We start from the raw sequence: 18222 nt of genomic DNA, 5'->3' as shown, positions 1-18222 counted from the left end.
GTTGGCAGGGAGTTTGAAAAAGAGCTGTGTATTGTCGGTGTAAAATTGGAAGTTGGAAGAGAAGGAGGTGATGAGGCGTGCAAGTAGAGCAAGGTAGATGTTAAAGAGCCAAGGGGAGAGGATAGAACCCTGGGGGACACCACAGTTGGAGAGGGAAGTAGGAGAGGAGAAAGTGCCCAGGATGACTTTAGAAGAGCAGTCAGTAAGGAAGGATGTCCGCCAGTCCAGTGCCCGTTCCGAGATACCAAGGATATTGTGGAGCCCTTATGTGAGGATGGAATGGTTGAGTGTGTCAAGGGCAGAGCAGAGATCGAGAAGAATAAGGAGAGCTGGAGAGTTGGAGTCCAGAGATGCAAGCAGTTCTTCACGGGTGTTCAGAAGAGCAGGAAATTGGAGTCCAGAGATGCGAGCAGTTCTTCACGGTGTTCAGAAGAGTAGTTTTCATGCCTCTGGATGCTCGGAATCCAGATTGATGGTCGTGGAGACCACCAACAAGTTCAGTGTGTGAGTTGAGTTGGGGCAAAACCAACTTCTCCAGCAGTTTCCCCAGGAAGGGGGTAATGGGAAAAGGGCGGTAGTTGGCAGGGCAGGTAGGATCTAATGAAGGTTTTTTCAGGAGTGGGTGCATAAGGGAGTGCTTAAGGAAGCAGGGGAAAGATCCTGTGAAAGAGTGATTGCAGAAATCAGTGAGAGCATGGGCAAGAGAGCCAATGTTTTCCTTGATAGTCCTGGATGAGCAGGGGGGAAACCTGCTTAGAAGAGTCCTTCATGGAGCGGACAACTCTGGTAACTTCTTCAGGTGTGACAGGGGTGAAGGAGGACAAAGGAGGGTGGGGGGTGGAGGTGAGGGATTGTGGGACGGATTATGAGGGAAAGTAGCAAGGGGGGGTGAGGATGTCCAAGGTTTTGGAGGCAAAGTGTGAGGCCAGTGCATTGCAGAGGGCCTGGGAAGGAGAAGGGGAGGAGGAGACTGAGGAGGGGTTGGCTAGTTCCCTGCAGATCTTGAAAAGTTCAGCCAGGTTTTTGGATGCACCAGAAACCCGTGCCTGAATGTGGGCTCTTTTCTTGGCATGGATGGAGTGTTTGTATTGCCTGTGGATAAGGTGGCAGGCCAGTTTGTCAGAGGATGAGCGTGAGGTTTGCCACTTGCATTCTGCTGCCCTGAACCTACCTTTCAGTGCTGCAAGTTTGGTCTTGTACCAGAAGTTACGCGTAGAGGCAGTTTTCAGGTGGATCCTCATGACTGGGGTAAAAATGTCAAAAGTATTGGTGATGGAAAGGTGGAGGCTGCTGACTGCAGAGTCAGAGGTGGAGTCCGAGGTGAGGGGTTGAGGGAGGATGAAGGTGGAAGCGAAGGCAGCCACGGGCACTCGTTTAGTAGGGCAGATGTTAGCAAACGAGGTTGGTGGAACCTCTGGGGGGGCAGTCAGAGGGCCAGGGGGAATCAAGTGGGAGGAGAGGAGAGAATAGTCAGACCAGGACAGGGGGTATACTAGTGGGGGGGAGAGAGAGAGGTCAGAGTGTATGTGGACATCCAGACTGTGTCCAGCTGAGTGGGTTGGCCCAGAAGGGAGAATGGAGAGGGAAAGCGAGGTGCAGAGGTCAGTGAAGAGCATGCATGCAGAGCCTGGGGAGTCCAATTAGATGTTAAAGTCACCCAGCAGTAGGAGGAGGTTGGATGTGGTTGAAAGTAAGGAAGAGCAGAAGTCAGCCCATTCAGAGAGGAACAGGGTGGTGGTGCCTGGAGGCCGGTAAATGGTGGCAATGTTCAGGGTGGAGATGGGAGAGATGACCAACTTGTAAAACATGCTTTCAAAGGAGGAGTAGAGCTGGGTAGGTAAGATGGAAGCAGAAACCCACTCAGGCAAGATTAAGGCAACCCCCCGCCAGTACAGTGAGGTCGAGGCTTGGAGATGATCTTGAAACCTTTAGGGAGGAGGGAATCCAAAGCAGTGACTGAGCTGGCATTGAACCATGCCTCGGTAAGAGCGAGAATGTCGAGGTCAATGTCTTCAAGAAGGAGACAGATGTCAGCAGAGTGTTTGTTGGCTGAGCGGGCGTGAAGGGTTGCCTGGTGGAGGAGGTCTGTGCCTTTGAAGGTTTTCTGAGGTGGTGTACAGGGGCGTGGTGCATCAGTCAGAGGATGGGGAGAGAGAGTAGCAGGCGGAGATGCAGGAGAAGGGAGGAAGTTAATGAGAGAAGGCAGGATCCAGGCAAAGAGGAGGACGTTGGGTTGTGGGCCCTGAACCAGGATAGTGCCAGTGTAATAGACATTAACGAAGCAGCGAGTGGATGAGAAGCCGGCCAAGAGGATTTCCCACTTGGTGCCACTGTAAATGGTAGAACATGTGGAGGGAGGAAGAGTAGAGATGAGATGGGGGTCCATAGATCTGGAGAGGGGACAGAGAAGAGGTTATCAGTGAAAACCTCTCTAGAGGAAGCGCTGACATAGATGTCTGCGATGGGAAGTCCAGAGTTTGCACTGACAATGTCTATTTTGTGCTGTTTTCAACCAAACTTTGTGAGAGGGTGGAGCTAGGTGATGATGTAGCAATTAGATGACTTACATGACTGCAGGGAGCGTAGATAGCATGGGACCCGTGACCTGGGAGGAGTAGTTAGTTAGGCGGACAGAGCATAGTTCAAGAGGGTCAAGGCCCTCCTCAGCCCAGACAAGCACAGACAGGGCCCTAGATGAGGGCCTTTGTTGTAATTGCCTGCTGCTGGCTCCTGCCTCCCAGTGGGCCTGATTGGAACAAGTAGGTGTGAGGCTGCCAATCAGAGGGGGCCATGCTTAGACAAAGAGAGTGGCTCCACTGCCCAAGGCTGGGGCGGCAATCTTGAAGTGTGACCACGAGCACTTGTAGTTAATCCAGGAATATTGAACAAATGCCCCTTAAGTCAACATGGGCACCATGGATGCAACAGCATACTAAAGGTTATGCTGAAAGAAGCGTTTAGCCGCACTTGCTCGATTTCCGGAGTGCGCAACACCATTGTTTCTCAAAAAATCATGCAACTACTGCCAAATATGCTGGGTGGGAATCCGCCCATTTTAATTTTTTCACAGCCCAAAAGGGCTTACCTTACTGGATGAATGCTCACTATGAGGGAGGAAGCAGTGGGGGTGGAGGGAGTATGACGAACTTCTGCTGCAGACTGGATGAAACATCCAGGACTGCGTCTCTAGTGCATCCAACAACACGGCTGAACTCTGCAGGGAACTAGCCAACCCCTCTGCAGTCTCCTGCTCACTTCTTCCCTCGAGGCTCTCTACAATGCACTGGCCACACACTTCACTGCAAAAATTCAGGACATCCTGAGCCCCTTGCGTCCCTCTCCCCTCCCCTTGCCTCCTATGACGTCTCATCCTCCCTCTGTCTTTCTCGCCTCCTTCTCTCCTACCACATCTGATGAGGTCCCCAGAGTTGTTAGCTCCACAAAGGTCTCTTCCAAACAGATTCCCCCTGCTCCTCCAGAAGCATTAAGGACAATATTGGCTGCCTCCCCTGCACTTGTGGATTTCTGCAATCACGGAAACTGCTCTTCTGAACACCCAGGAGGAACTGCTTGCATCTCTTGATTCCAACTCTCCAGCTGTTCTCATTCTACTTGATCTCTCTTCGGCATTTGATACGGTCAACCACTCGATTCTCATAAAACGACTCCACAATACCCTAGGTATCTCAGACCAGGCACTGGACTGGCTGACCTCCTTCCTCAAAGACTGTATGTCCCAGGTTATTCTGGGCTCTTTCACCACCCACACCCATATTTCCCCCTGCGGCATCCCCTAGGGCTCCAACCTTTCTCCCTGGCTGTTAACAACAACCTTGCTCTTTTTGCACAGCTCATTTCCACCTTCTCCCCAAACTTCCAATGTTATGCAGATGACACAACTCTTCTTTGAACTTCCCTCTGATCCTCTTCTTACTTACTCCATCATTCCTGACTGCCTATCTGCCATCCAGTCCTGGTGTCCCTCCAATGATCTCTGCCTCAATGCCAGCAAGACTGAGAGCCTTCCTATCGGGACTCCTGCTCTCTCTTTCTATCCATCAGTCTGGCCATCTTCTATGGGCTCTCCCCCTTCTCCTTCAGCTGAAGCCAGAATCCTTGGAGTCATCTTCAAATCATCTCTGTCCTTCATCCCTCGCATTCAGGACCTTACCAAGAAGACTCACTTTCAACTCTACCTCCTCAAAGGAATTTTCCCTTTCCTCACTTTTCCCCAGAAACTCAATGTCTCTAGAGCTCTGGTCCTCTCTAGGCTAGACTACTGCAATAGACTCTTCTCTACGACTCCTCCAGATAATCCAGAATCGGGCTGCAAGACTTATCCTTGGCCTCAAGCCCATGGACCACATCTCTCCAGCCCTATAAACTTGCCACTGGCTCCCGGTTGCTGCAAGGATCAAATGCAAATCCCTCTTCATCATTCTCAAGGCTGTCTGGAGCCGGGGACCACACTATCTACAACTTACTCTGACTAAATACTCTCCCTCCAGATCTTTATGTTCCGCTGGCACCAACTCTCTGTGTGTTAAGTGCTTTGCTAAACAGCGAGCTGGTGGCCGATCTCTTTCCTCAGCAGGCTCCCTCCTATGGAATAGCCCCCTTCCACTTTGTTTTAACCCGGAACGCCTTAAATTCTGGGAGCTCCTCAAGACTTTCCTTTTCACCTCCTCCTTGCCTTCCTCCCTCCTCTGTTAATTTCCCAGTTGCTGAGATTGCTGACCAGGGCCCTTATGAGTCCTCTCGGTTCCTGGCCTTCCACACCCAATCACCTACAGCCTCCACCCCTCCCAGCACTTTTCCTTGGCACCCCTTGGCACTTACCCCCCACTCTCTCATCCCTTCTCTCTCTCTGCACTTGCACACTCTGAATGCTCACAAGGCCTAGTAGGTTTCCCTCTATCTATCTTTCATTGTTGTATTTGTTCTTCATTCCCATGTCCCCTCCCTGTTGTCCTGTGGGCACTTTGAAACACAAGTTACTTGTTGTTTAAGCACCTTACAAAAGCACAATAAATAAATAAATAAATAAATGAATTCCAATGATACGTAAACCATGTAGCAAACACATAATTTGCTATGTTTCAGAAGACATACAGAAGTCCTCTCGTCTGATGCTATTGCTGCCCCCAACTTTCAGATAATTTGCAGTATCCCGTGGATTGTTTTTCATAAACCAATCATCGATTGGGGATGAAGAGTGCTGACATTTGTGGGTGATCGCTGTCCTCTCAGTTGCAAACAAACCATTGAGGAGAAGGTAGTGCTTCCTTCTGCAGCTTGTGTGACGATCCCTGGTCTTCCGCCCGAATACCAGGACTTCTCAGACGTATTTGATCCTGTGGAAACTAACAGCTTGCCCCCACATAGACCATATGATTGTCAGATTAAACTACAACCAGGAGCCTCAATACCTTACGGAAGAACTTATGCCCTCACAGAAAATGAAAACCAGGTCTGTGATGCTGGAAATGCATTGGAGGGATTGCGCCTCCATATCCTTGTCCCGTATTCCGTTTATCATGTGTTCTGTGTTCATTTCCGCGCAGGAGTTCATGTGGGACTCTTGGCGGTGTGACTCTTCCTCTTTTTGGTTTGGTGAACAGACCCTTGGGATACCCTTATGGCACCCATGGGTGGGGGTACAATCCTGTACCCCTAGTGTATGTTTTTGAGCAGGGTATGGCCTGGTGGCAGCTCCATGCTGAATTTGACAGGTGCACTGAGTATCCTCCATTTTGGGATACCCAGGCCTTGCCATAGGAATCAGTGGATTCCTGATAGGAGACAAGATGGCTCAGTGGCCTCTTGCTTTCTATCGCCTGTTACCTTGTTTTCCCAAAGTTCTGACTCTGTCCCTTCCCCTGACTGGCTGTTGGGTGGAAGTTCTATATATGGTATTGTGGGGGAAGTCCAGGCCAGACTGGCTGAAGCCTTCCCAATGACTGTATGTTGTGGGTACGTCCGTGGGGCGGGACCTGGGTGAATGGAGTGTGTGACAAATACGCATTTCATGTTATGGGTGTCTAGTATCTGGTGTGTGACACAAAGACAGAAAACCCTGCCCGAAACTGGAATGAATGCAGTGTGGAGTGCTGAATGGTTGGGTTCTTGTCCAAATCCACATTCCGTGTTGTGAGTGTCTGGATGGAGAAGAATGGCCTGAATGCACTGTGAGCCTGATTGACTACCTACCTGCCTGAATGCCGTTCTGAATGATTGGTTGCCTGAGTGTGACCCAGCAGAGTGAATGGGAGACCAACAGTATATCTGGGGACCTCTCACTGATAGAAATCATTCAGAAGCTGAAGTAGAAACTTGATGCTTAACCTTGAGGGCTGCTGGAAGAAGAAGAAATGCTGCTGCTGTCCTTCGCTAATCTGAAAGCTGCGTGACCATCAAGGAACTGATCCAAGAGAGGACCTGGCTAGGAGACCTCTTCCCGAGCTATGAGGGACCATTGTGCACCAACTAATCTTCAACAAGGTGTCATGATGCCTACCTCTAAGGAGCCAGGCCGGGCCCAGCAACCCCAGAGGCAGACATCATTTTCCCCAGGGAAGTCTCAGCGGGCCCAAGTCGGGGCCCTTTGGACTCAGTCCTGGCGCCTTAGGCGCCAGGCTCATAGCGGACCCCAGTCCTGGCGCCTTAGGCGCCAGGCTCATAGAAGAGGATATGTGTTTAAGTGCTTGGGTGCACACTTACCTGATGCAGACCTGCTGCTTCATCCAGGCCCTCTTGAGGCCTGAATGGGATTACTTAACCTGTAGGACTACTTCACCACCCGGGTGTGGTCGGGGAAGGATACATACCTGATTGGTGGAAGGATACATACCAGGAACTTCTTCCAAGGCTATTTAAACCCCACCCGAACAGCCACACATGCTTCGCGTTGTTCTGCACCTAGCAGCTGGACGCTCACCGTGTCAGCTCCTGCATCCTGACTTCAGCCACGCCTGCCAGCACCCTGGAACACCTGCAAGGGGAGAAAGGAAGAGAATAGGAGAAGAAAAGCCCTTACCTGCTAAATCTGCATCCCGGAGTCATTTCTCCAACGGCCCTGAAAAGGAAGACATCATTTTAAAGGCATTTCGTTTCGATCGCTGCAGCGCTGCATTTTACTCACCTTTGCAAGGCGCTTCCATCTTCAGCAGCGATCTTCCGGATTCAGCTACGCCCCGGCGCCTAGAGGAAAAAAGACAAGAACAAAGGTGAGAGGGAGAAAAGGAATAAGGAAAGCTCAGTTTCCTTTTAAGTCTTACCTGTTGGATTATTCCCACTGCATTTCGGGTCCTGCCGCTTCCTGGCATCTCCGGACCCCTGCCCCTATGGGGAAAAAAGACAAAGACATTGAACGAGCGAATGCAAAGACATTACCTGAGCGCTCATCCAGAACTGTTTCACTTCGGGTCGGCGCCATATCTCCGGCACTCCGAACCCCGGCCCCTAAGGGGAAAAAGACATAAGCATTAGCGCTTGCTGCAATTAGACAACGAACATTATTATTAAGCTTGAACTTTTGAACAGAACTTTTACAGCGCCTTACCTGAACAGTCAAGCTTACCTGAACTCCCATCAATCCTCAATCCAGTGAAGTAACTGGGTTTCAACACGCCCCTGCATCAGCAGCAGGATGGAGAGCTCATCCTTCCAAACCCTAAGGTGAGGCTTCACGGGGAATCGTGGAGGAGGTATCGTGGAGGGTTGGAAGGGAGTGGGAGGCTTGAGCATTGTTCCACAGTTGGTAATACTCCCTTTTCACGCACAGGAGGGTATCCAACGAGCCAGGGAGGCCAGAATAGAGGGGCCCTTCCTGTCCATCTTCAGAGTTCTGCGCCTTCGACGCCGCGCCTCCGTGGGAACCAGGTGAGCGTTACACAAGGCTTCCTGGAAGTCAGACCCTCGAAAGTCTGCTGACCGGAGATGGGGATCGCTGAGGAATCTAAAGTGAAGCACCCGGACATTGAAGTCCATCACCATCGACTGGGATTCGGAGGTAACGCTGTGAACTCATCGACCGGAGCCGCAACGCTCCATTGCCTAAGACACTTTGAATCAAGGACTTCCTTGCTCATCACTGTCGACCGCTTTGTCCCGAAGACCTCAAAGACGCCAAGGAAGATCCAGAAGCCAGCATGGTATAGTCCTGATCGCCGACGCCAGACGCTGATGACCCGATTCCCTTACTGGGCAAAAAAGTTTTTCATTGTCTTTCCTTTGCGGCAACAAACACTCGTCATCAAGGTGCACCGCCCGCCTCACTGTTGCAGGACGTTTTTTCGACCGATCGTCAACTAGCACCGCAAGGACCGAAGCTGCTGCCTCAACAACATTGTTCACCACTTCTTCAAGGAATCTCCACGATTCGTGGCTCCTGCCTTAAAGGGCGTTCACTCAAGAAGGATCCGTCGATGACTCATTAAAGAACTATGCTATACAAGGTACATTGAGGTAGTAGAACATTTAGAAGGGAACACAAGTCTGCTAAACAATATATTGCCTGGGCTTGTCAGTATACTTTATTTACAGGTTGCCCAGTTGGGGGGATCCTCACACAGAACTGTGTCTTGAATAGGGACCCAGTATTCTGCCAACTGTTTAATTACTTGTTTCTCTCCTATGTCTGGTGTTGGTTCACATTACTATTAGATTTGTATGTTATCGCAACTGTCGCCAGTTCGTATATTTTAAAGGAGTCAAGAGTGAATTGTGGCACCACAGAGATATTGTACATATTTATCATTATAGAATTGCCTGAGCACAAAGTGTGTTATCACTAACATAGTGTGTGGACATTCCTTTGTGGAGGTTCGGGGACTACACTGTACTTAAGAACCAGTCTACATCACCTCCTGAGAGCTTAAGCCTTGATTGCTTGACCACAGCTACCATATAGAGAATCTTGGCTGCGGTCCTCTGTGCTTCTACTCTGCCATATAGAGGGCAGGAGTACAGAAACCCCCTCCAGTCTTTACAAGGTCCTTAAGAACTATATCAATGACAACCTTAGGAAAGGCTTCATCCATAACTACACTTCACCTGCTGGGGCCCCTATTTTCTTTATACTTAAGAAAGATGGAACAAAACTCTGACCCTGTGTGGACTATCACCAACGTAACAATATCACTATTAAAAACAGATATCCCCTACGATTGATCCATGTGTTAATTGATCAAGCATGTCATAGCACAATATACACAGAACTGTACCTGAGAGGCGGGTATAATTTGGTGAGATTCGCCAATGGAGATGAATGAAAAGCTGCTTTTCGCACACAGTTTGGCCATTACGAATACTTGGTAATGCCCTTTGTGCTATGTAACTTGTAGGCAGGGTTCCAATTCTTCTTAAAGTATACCTTTTGAGGTATTATGGATATCTTAGTTATATTTCTCAATGACATTTTGGTGTTTTCCCCTCCTTGGTAGAACACAAAAGGCATGTATGAATCGTTCTCGCTATATTAAGAGAGAGCCATTTATATGCCAAGCCGTCTAAGTGTCTGCTCCATCAAGAAGGGGAAGCCTATTTGGGATATATATTTTCCCCCAATCAGGTGGAAATTGATGCATGGAAAATCAATGCTGTATTGAACTGGGCTGTTCCTACTACCATCAAAAAATTACAAAGATTCTTAGGGTTCTCTAACTTTTATAGAAGATTCATACAATACTATTCCTAACTTCTACTACCATTGACAGCACTCCTAAAGAAAGAGAGAAGTTACCAATGGAACGACCTAACTCAAGAAGCCTTTGATAGGTTAAAAGCAGCATTTACCACAGCACAGTTTTTGCAATTACCTGACCCTTCAAAACCCTACACCGTTGAGACGGATGCATCGGATTACGCCCTAGGGGCTGTATTTTCCCAGAAAAACTTCTCATCCAGACAAAACCATCCTATAGCGTACACTCAAGAAAACGCAATGCCGGCAAGTTAAATTACAGCATTTTGACAAAGAGTTGCTTGCAATCAAAGAAGCCTTCATTACATGGAGATATTATTAAGAAAGTGCCAACCATCCAGTATTAATTATAACAGATAGTAAAAACCTGGAATTCCTCAAAACCGCCAGAGCCATTAACCAATGACAAAACCGGTGGATCCACTTCTTCTCTCACTTCAACTTTCAAGTCACTTATAAAACTGGGGTTTTGAACACCAAAGAAGACGCTCTTTCATGTAAGGATTCCCCCATCATGGAACCAGTCCAGGGCATACCTTTGTGATGCCTGCTCAAATAGTTACAGTCCATGTTAAGGACCTATCAGTATTTGAAACTGCCCTTAAGAACAGCTACACGGAGAGCATGAAGAAGACATTTCTACAAGACGATCCGCAGCACCATGAACATTGTGAATTAATAGTCAGGTTACGAAGCCCTGACTACCTACATTACCTGCCCAATCCATGTTGTTGCAATGGTGCCATGACATTATGGCATAAAATAGACCATGGAAAAGATCACGAGATATGCTTGGTTGAAAGAATGGCAAGCCGATGTTAAGGATTACAACCGCAGATGCAGTATTTGTGCCAGATTCAAAGTACCCTGCCACAAATCTATGGGCCTTCTTCAACCTTTGGCTATTTTTTCAGGACCATGGCGAATGTGCTCTTTTTCTGCGGAGTTAGGAACACTCCGCCCTTTGAACACGTGAGGAGCAATTCCTGTGTATTACGGCAACGCCAGGAGCATGAGAAAACATTGAAACAACCAATAAACTGTTCTAACAACCAGAGATGGACGCTTTGCAGTGTATTTGAAGTCTGATAGCGGCTAATTACAAAAAGGCTTGTGAGATTTATGAATAGAAGATTGACCAATTTAGAGAATCATAAAAGGCTGGTGAACGCCCACGAAATTTAAAACGGAGAGGCACTCTTAGAAGGATGCGCAAAACAAGCGTTGAGAAATAATGAAGCATTCCAGCTTGAATTGGAAGGCCATTTTTGACAAACAATAAGTATGAAATGTTAATTGGCTTAAAGTTCACTTATCCTAAAGAAGACGCAAAACAACACCTGGAAAGAAACAGCTAGTTGTTGTTAAGGTCGAAACTATTGATTTAGGGAAGCCCTATGAGAAAGTATTTAACATTTAGGACACCTATAGTTGATTGTTATATGTGAACCAAGAGCATAAGGAAGTTGGAAAGACTTTCTGCAAATTGGTCTATATAGACCTTATTTGTGGAAATATGGTTCTTATTCATGAAACCGATGATCCATGGTTTGAACTGTATTATGATGAATGATATTAGATTGTATTGTATTTTATGGAATGTATTAAATAATAAAATTAAATATTGATTTATTAAAGTATGCAGTTGTAGTCTCTCTCCTCCATACCCAACCTTTCTGTAAGGAACACTAGATCAAGGTTGTTCCTCTTTCTCAGGACATCACACTTGTCTAATATATATAACTTATCCTAAATGTCCTTGAAGTAGGTGTTTCCCACCTGTTGTGGTTTTTGAATGAGCTCTATGGACTTTATCGATGCCCCCTGTTCAGGATATGGCCTCTTTATTGACAGTGGTAGACTGTTTTACGAAAATGCCACATTTCATAACTCTTCCTAAGGTTCCTTCTGCTTCTATACTGGCTCATCTGTTCATGACCTCCCAGATTCCATAGTCACGGATTGTGGTTCACAATTTGTATTGCAATTCTGGAGAGAACTCAGCAGATTGCTGGGAATCAAGGTATGTTTTTCTTCTGCCTATCGCCCTCAAAGCAATGGTCAAACAGAGAGGGTGAATCAAGTCATTAGACTTTGGCCTCATTACGAGGTCGGCGGTAACCCGCCACTGCTGCTGGTGGGTTGCAGCCAACCTTGAAATGCTGAATCCGCCGCTGGACTTCCCAGAGCCACCGGGACATTACAAGTCCCGGCAGAGCGGGAATCCAGGCCGGGGATTCGGTAAGTCCCCATTCCTGTGGCGTCTCATAGGACACCACACTAATGGGAACACGGAAGCACCTGCACCATTGCTAACATGCCGGTGCTTCCATGACAACAGTGCTTACCAGGGCCGTTGTGCCCAGTAAAGTTAGACATGCCGGTTGCGGCAGCCCAGGCAGGCAGACTTGTAGTGTGGCGGTCCGGAAACAGGGTCCGACACCCTTGTTTCCAGACCACCACACTCGTAATGAGGCCCAATGTCTCGGTCATGCTACGGAACAGAACAACTATTGAGTCACACTTTTACCTTAAGCAGAGTTCTCATATAACGATTCCCACCATGCCTCCATCTTGGATACTCCTTTCCATTTATCTTATGATTTATATCCTGTTTCTCGTCCGTTCACTAACCTCATGATGTCAGACATTCCGGCCGCAACAGAATGACTACGCTTGTTACAACTGGGATTTGCAAAAGCCACCAAACACCTTAAATGTGCACAGGAAGCGACACAAAGACATGCAGAGACCAAAAGACTTGGAGCTTTTCAATACCAGATAGGAGATCAGGTCTGGCTATCAACTAAAAACATACATATACCTTCCTGTGGGCACAAATGGAAACCCAAGTATATTGGCCCCTTTGCCATAGGGAAGATCATCAACCCTAAAAAAAAAAAAAGGAACTCATCCTCCCATCAAACTACAACATCCACCCAGTCTTCCATGTATCCTTACTGAAACCCATGACCAGTTCCAGGAGATATTGTAATTGACAGCTATTCCGTCCCCTAACTGTGGGAACTCAAGAGGAATACAAGGTCTGAATTATTCTGGATTCCTGACATAGAGGGCAATCGGTTCAGTATCTGATCGACTGGGTGGGTTATGGCCCTCAAGATCGTACTTGGATATCTTACAAGAAGGGGTTTGCTCCTGCCTTACTAGCCAGGCTTCATTCATTGTATGTTCCCTAAGAAACCCAGGGGTGGGGATCACTAGTTGTGGGGAGGTGCGTTAAGAGGGGACGTACTGTTCCTTTCTACCGAGATTCCTGTGGCAGCCTCGATGGAAACGTTGGAATCTCGATAGTGTCTCTCACCCCTTTATGATTGTTGTTGCACGGCAACAACGTGGCATCTATCTCCTACTGCCCCATACCCACACCAAGATGGCTGCGCCGTAGTCCACTTCTTGTCTTCACCAAGATGGCCTCTGCGAGCACTGCCTCGCGTATCGCTACGGCAGAGCTGGCTGCATGTAACAAGGGTTGTAAACAGTGAACTGGTGTCTTGCAAAATTTCATTCCAGGACCCAGAGACTCGCTGAGTCTCATCCAGAGTTGAGGTCCAAACACGTGTTGGCAATTGTGTATTGTTTGGCATTTGGGCACTTGAAATTTAAAACCCCATTTGTGGGATATTCCTTTTTTCTTTTCTTGGTATAGGACTATGAAAGAAAATATGTCATGGAATTGAAACAATTACGTTTTCGCATCTATGGAATGAAATACAAACCCACTGAAACTGCTAGTTCACATCATCACTTTAATCTGACAAAAAGCCAAAGGGCTTTGTCATCTCGAGTACTACCCCTAATACAAGGTGCCACATTATCCCACTTGAAAACCAGGTCGATCTTCATCTTCTAAACCCATTATATAACCGGCATGGTACACTTTCTTGGTGACTGATTTCTGTATCTATGTTTTGCGTATGCAGCGGTGTGCAGTGCCAATCCATCTGGGAACTACGGTACCGGTAAGCATGTCGAGTACCGTAATTCCCGGACCGGCAAACTATGAGTTCTGCACACGGGTGCCATTGCGGCCGCCAGTCCTGTCCTGGCGGCTGTACCGGCACCCGCGAGCAGAGCATGTCAGATGCACCGGCACCGTTAATAATGGTGCCGGGGCATCCGGCTTCCCCATTCCCATTTGAGCGCTATAGGGCTCAAATGGGAATGGGGAAGAATCTTTTCCAGTGCCCAGGAATGGACAAATACTGGGTCCGGCAAGGCCATAATGACCCGGTAATGGACAATTTCTGGGCGCCGGAAAAATAAAAATACTGGTGGCAGCGGGCACGGCTACAGCCAGCCTCGTAATGAGGCCATTAGGCCATTGATTGCTGCATTCATACCACAACCCACATACCTTCCTCGTAATTGCCATAATAAGATAATCCTATACCTATACTAGAACAAGTACCTACGTCTTGGAAGTGGATTGTAATATTACTCTTTAAATGTCACTTGCTCATGTTCCAGCATGTAGGGCCAAGGGACCGCAAAGGATTTCCCATGCGTATTTTGATAGCTGCTAGTGCAGCATACCAAACCATCGGTTGTGACAGGGACGAAGGGACGGAAATAAACAGAGATTCATGGATCCGGTAATTTCTTTGGTTTGGAGAGTCCCAAACTTGCCTGGGCAGTTCTGCCAAAACCATTGCGATGACCTGGGATAACCAGAAGGCAAGGAGAGGACCAGGTGTGCCAGGCACATGTAAAATGCCAATAGGTAAAGGGGTGAAGTATACTCACAGAGATAGATGCTCAAAGGAAAGGTGTTTCAGTTGTTTCCAGAAGGTGGGTACAAAGGTAGGTTTATGGAACATGTCAAAGTTAAAACTATTTAGTGATCTGAGAAAGACCTATTCAGTGGATGAAGTTGAATTGTTCAATGTCATATTTCTGAGTAATTAATATAGACTTGACTCATACATATGTACTTATGCTGCTGGATGAGGAACAGCTGGTGTTGTAATTCCTTTCCTTTATGTTGTCTATAACTACCCATCTCACAAACTAATTGTGTATGTATCTGGCTCCAAATACTCTTACCTAGCCCATGCTCTATTTATTTAATATTTGATACCAAAGTTATGCTCCATTTGTGCCTTCTACATTCCATACACAGGCTCTATTTATTTAGTATTTGATACAAAAGTTATGCTCCATTTGTGCCTTCTACATTCCATACGCCGAGGCACACTCGCGCCGCACACACACTTACACTACTACTTCAACAATGTATTGACACTATAATTTACAATGCACAATGTTATTGCCATGAGTTACGGATGAATTAAAAAAATAGAACTGCTAACATTCTAAACGTGTGTTCAACTTTTAGTTTTTCTAGAATCTTACAAGAAACTGTGAAAGAATTGGCTCCAGCCTGTGATGTGACTTTCATGCTCTCGGAAGATGGCAGTGGAAAGGGTGCAGCCCTCATCACAGCGGTTGCCAAGAGATTGCACAGTTAAGCGGTCCCCTGAACGGAAAGGAAAAGTTGTTTGTTCTATTGGCATGCAAGAGAAGGAAGGGAAGGAGGACCGACTTCAACTGATTTTAGATTATTAATAAAGTGCGCAAACGGACAAGCTCTGTCTGCATCGTCAATAAACAAGTTATATCCATTCATGCTGTTGCAGTTTAATTGCTAATTTGCTTTGTTTCAGTTAAAGTGAAACTAACATTCTAAAATATGTTTTGAACAAATTAAAAACAGGAAACAACTTCAACAATTGAATGAGAATCTATATGATGAATTGCAAGTGCATTGTTAAAAAACATTATGTATAAAAAAAAATGTGATTTGAAAAGCCCACTGTTTTAAGATTGTGTGCATTAACTTCTGTATGGGGTCTTTCAATACTCGCAAAGTTCACAAAGTTTACACACGCAAAGCATAGTTCTGCTTTTAGCTCTTTAAGGATGCTCTATCTGTCTACCTCCCTTTCTAAATTACCCAGCCAAGCCAGCAATCGAATGGTGAGTAACTGTGTCACAAGCACAGTAAAGAAGCAGAACTCCAACTGGACCCCTGAACCTGAATGCAACCCAAATTTGGACCCATTCATTGAAAGTTTCAGACACAGAGCAACACACCTGCCATACTGGACAAGTGCATTAAACAGCCTTATAGCGGACACCCACAGAACGCTATTCAATCCCTGAACAAGAATCAGAGTATTACAATCAAACCTGCAGATGAAGCAATAGCTATTGCCATAATGAACACTATTGACTATATGCAGTAAAAGCAGAGACAACGTTCTGTCACAAAATATTATACAAATCTGCAGGAAGATCCAACCAAACATTATAAAAGAGAACTCAATAAGATTCTAAAGGCACTCCCAAATGACATCAAGCAACAGGATAGTTCAGGGCCTTGTACCAGACAACCGGATACACAGTACATTCTTCATGCTCCCCAAGACACACTAAGGGAACCACCCTGGATGCTCAATCATCTTTGGATCAGGCACGCTAACTGAGAACATTTCTGGCTGGGTTGAGAATATCTTGAAGCCACTTGTAAGAGACACTCCCAGCTATATCCAGGACATCAATGACCTACTACACAAACTGAGCACTGTTGGCCCCTTCCCAAGTGATGCATTACTTGCCACCATGGATGTGGAGTCACTCTACACCAGCATTTGCCACATTGATGGCACAGAGGCTTGCCAGAATGCTCACGGAAATGTCAATCCACTTGCTTACCCTATAGCCATATGCAGTTGTCTACCTGTACAGTCAATGAGGACTACCCATTCAGTGAGTCTACCAATTAGTCATGTTCAGCAGTTGTCATCATTGGTATATACCGCTATTCCAACTGCCAAATAGCTCAAATGTTTTTCATTTCCAAGGGTATATCCTATGCACCAACTGATTATAAACCAAAGTTTTTAGTAAATCAAGAACATAGTCACATTTTTCAGTTTTTCTCTCAATCTCTTTATTTTCAATTTCCCAGATGATAATTGTTTCCAACTTTCACTTCCAAATATTTCTCGTAGAGGTTTTTAATTTCAAAATGGTTTGTCTTATTACATCTCTCTACTGGTGTTTCACCACCTTCATTCAGTGGCTCTTCAGCAGAGATTTCCTCAGATTAGTCCCAAAATACTGTTTTGTGGAAACTTTCTCCTTATTTTCCACTTATTTATTGTGCATTAGAAAACACGTTTCAACACCCTTCACGTGTTTAGTCGAAGAAGATTCCACCGTTCAACGGTGAGTTATATTGCCCATTTTCTACTATATTGAGTGTACCATTTCCATGTGTCCAAATTACTCATATATGTTACCTCTCATAGGTTGCTTAACACTATACATTTACAGTGTTTTCTTACCATGAAGCCACTTACCGATAACTCATCTGATGTCTCTCATTTTCCATACTTGAGTAGCTGTTGTCTTCAATTACTCTATAATAATTACAGTAAAACCTTAAGACATGGTACCTCGACTGGGCATCTGGCTATATTGGGAACCTACACAGTGGGTCTAGAATATTGTCAAACAATCCTCCCTAATTCAGGCTCAATTGCTCTATATCTGACTATTGTATCTTTATCTGTGTTTATAGCAGTCCTTTATAAACATCAACTTACTTTACTTTATTTCTGTTTCTTTGAATTTCAATTACCAGTCAAATTAGACCCTTTTGAAGAAGAGGGAATCCTCGACACGTGTCGGCCAAAAAATCATTGGACACCACTGTCTGCATTATGTGTTCTTCTTCGCATCTAATTATATTGTATGTAATAAATCACTGTTTTTAAGCAACAGTGCCTTTTTTCGCAATTCATTTTGTCTATCAAATTGTTGTTTAAACCATGTATGATTTTTGAATATCTAAATATTTGAACGCCCATTGGACGTATGTAGTAAGTGTGCAGGGGACGGGAGGATCCCAAACTTGGGTCCTCTTACCTTTTTCTTCATTAGAAAACATCATCAGCTTCTTACGGGTATATGTCATTCATAATTATTCAAATATTTGCAGTTTTGCAGGGTCACAGTAGACCTTATTGCCTCCTGGTGCCACCGATCCGAGTGACTATATGCATAGAATTCATCTTAACCCGCAATTATTTTACAGTTGCCACTGATATTTATCTCCAAATGATAGTGATGGCCATGAGCACTCAGATTGTGCTGCACTATGCCAATTAATGGCAGAGCTAGAAAATGATTTCCTTGACACCTGTGATTACAGACCACTAAAGTATCTGTGATACATTGATGGTATCCTCCTTATTTGGACTGCTCCGTAACAGGACCTTATAAGCTTCCACAGAAGATTGAATTAATTCCATGCAACCATCAACCTCTCCTGAAAAAGTACCTTTCCTTGACACCACCATAACAATAAAAGATGGTCTTGCTACAGACCACAGTATATCGCAAACCAACAGACCATACCAGCTATTTGAAGAGTGACAGCTTCCACCAAACCCACACAAAGCATGTCACAATATTCAGCCACGCAATAA

General features: G+C 45.9%; 1 protein-coding gene across 1 annotated transcript in view; it reads left to right on the top strand.

The window, feature by feature from the left end:
• Window positions 1–17512, top strand: part of LOC138472439 (hexokinase HKDC1-like) — a 1340644-nt gene extending 1323132 nt beyond the window's left edge. The window contains exon 18 of the mRNA XM_069610606.1: window positions 15063–17512. Coding sequence (XP_069466707.1) covers window positions 15063–15195 — 133 coding nt within the window. The 3' untranslated portion in view covers window positions 15196–17512. The remainder of the gene's footprint in view (window positions 1–15062) is intronic.
• Window positions 17513–18222: the final 710 nt, after the last annotated feature.

The sequence above is a fragment of the Ambystoma mexicanum genome, chromosome 8, assembly GCF_040938575.1.
Source record: "Ambystoma mexicanum isolate Mex_15411 chromosome 8, UKY_AmexF1_1, whole genome shotgun sequence".
NCBI classification, from domain to species: domain Eukaryota; kingdom Metazoa; phylum Chordata; class Amphibia; order Caudata; family Ambystomatidae; genus Ambystoma; species Ambystoma mexicanum.
The sequence above is the reverse complement of the archived record's forward strand: the minus strand, read 5'-3'. Positions and strand labels throughout refer to the sequence as shown.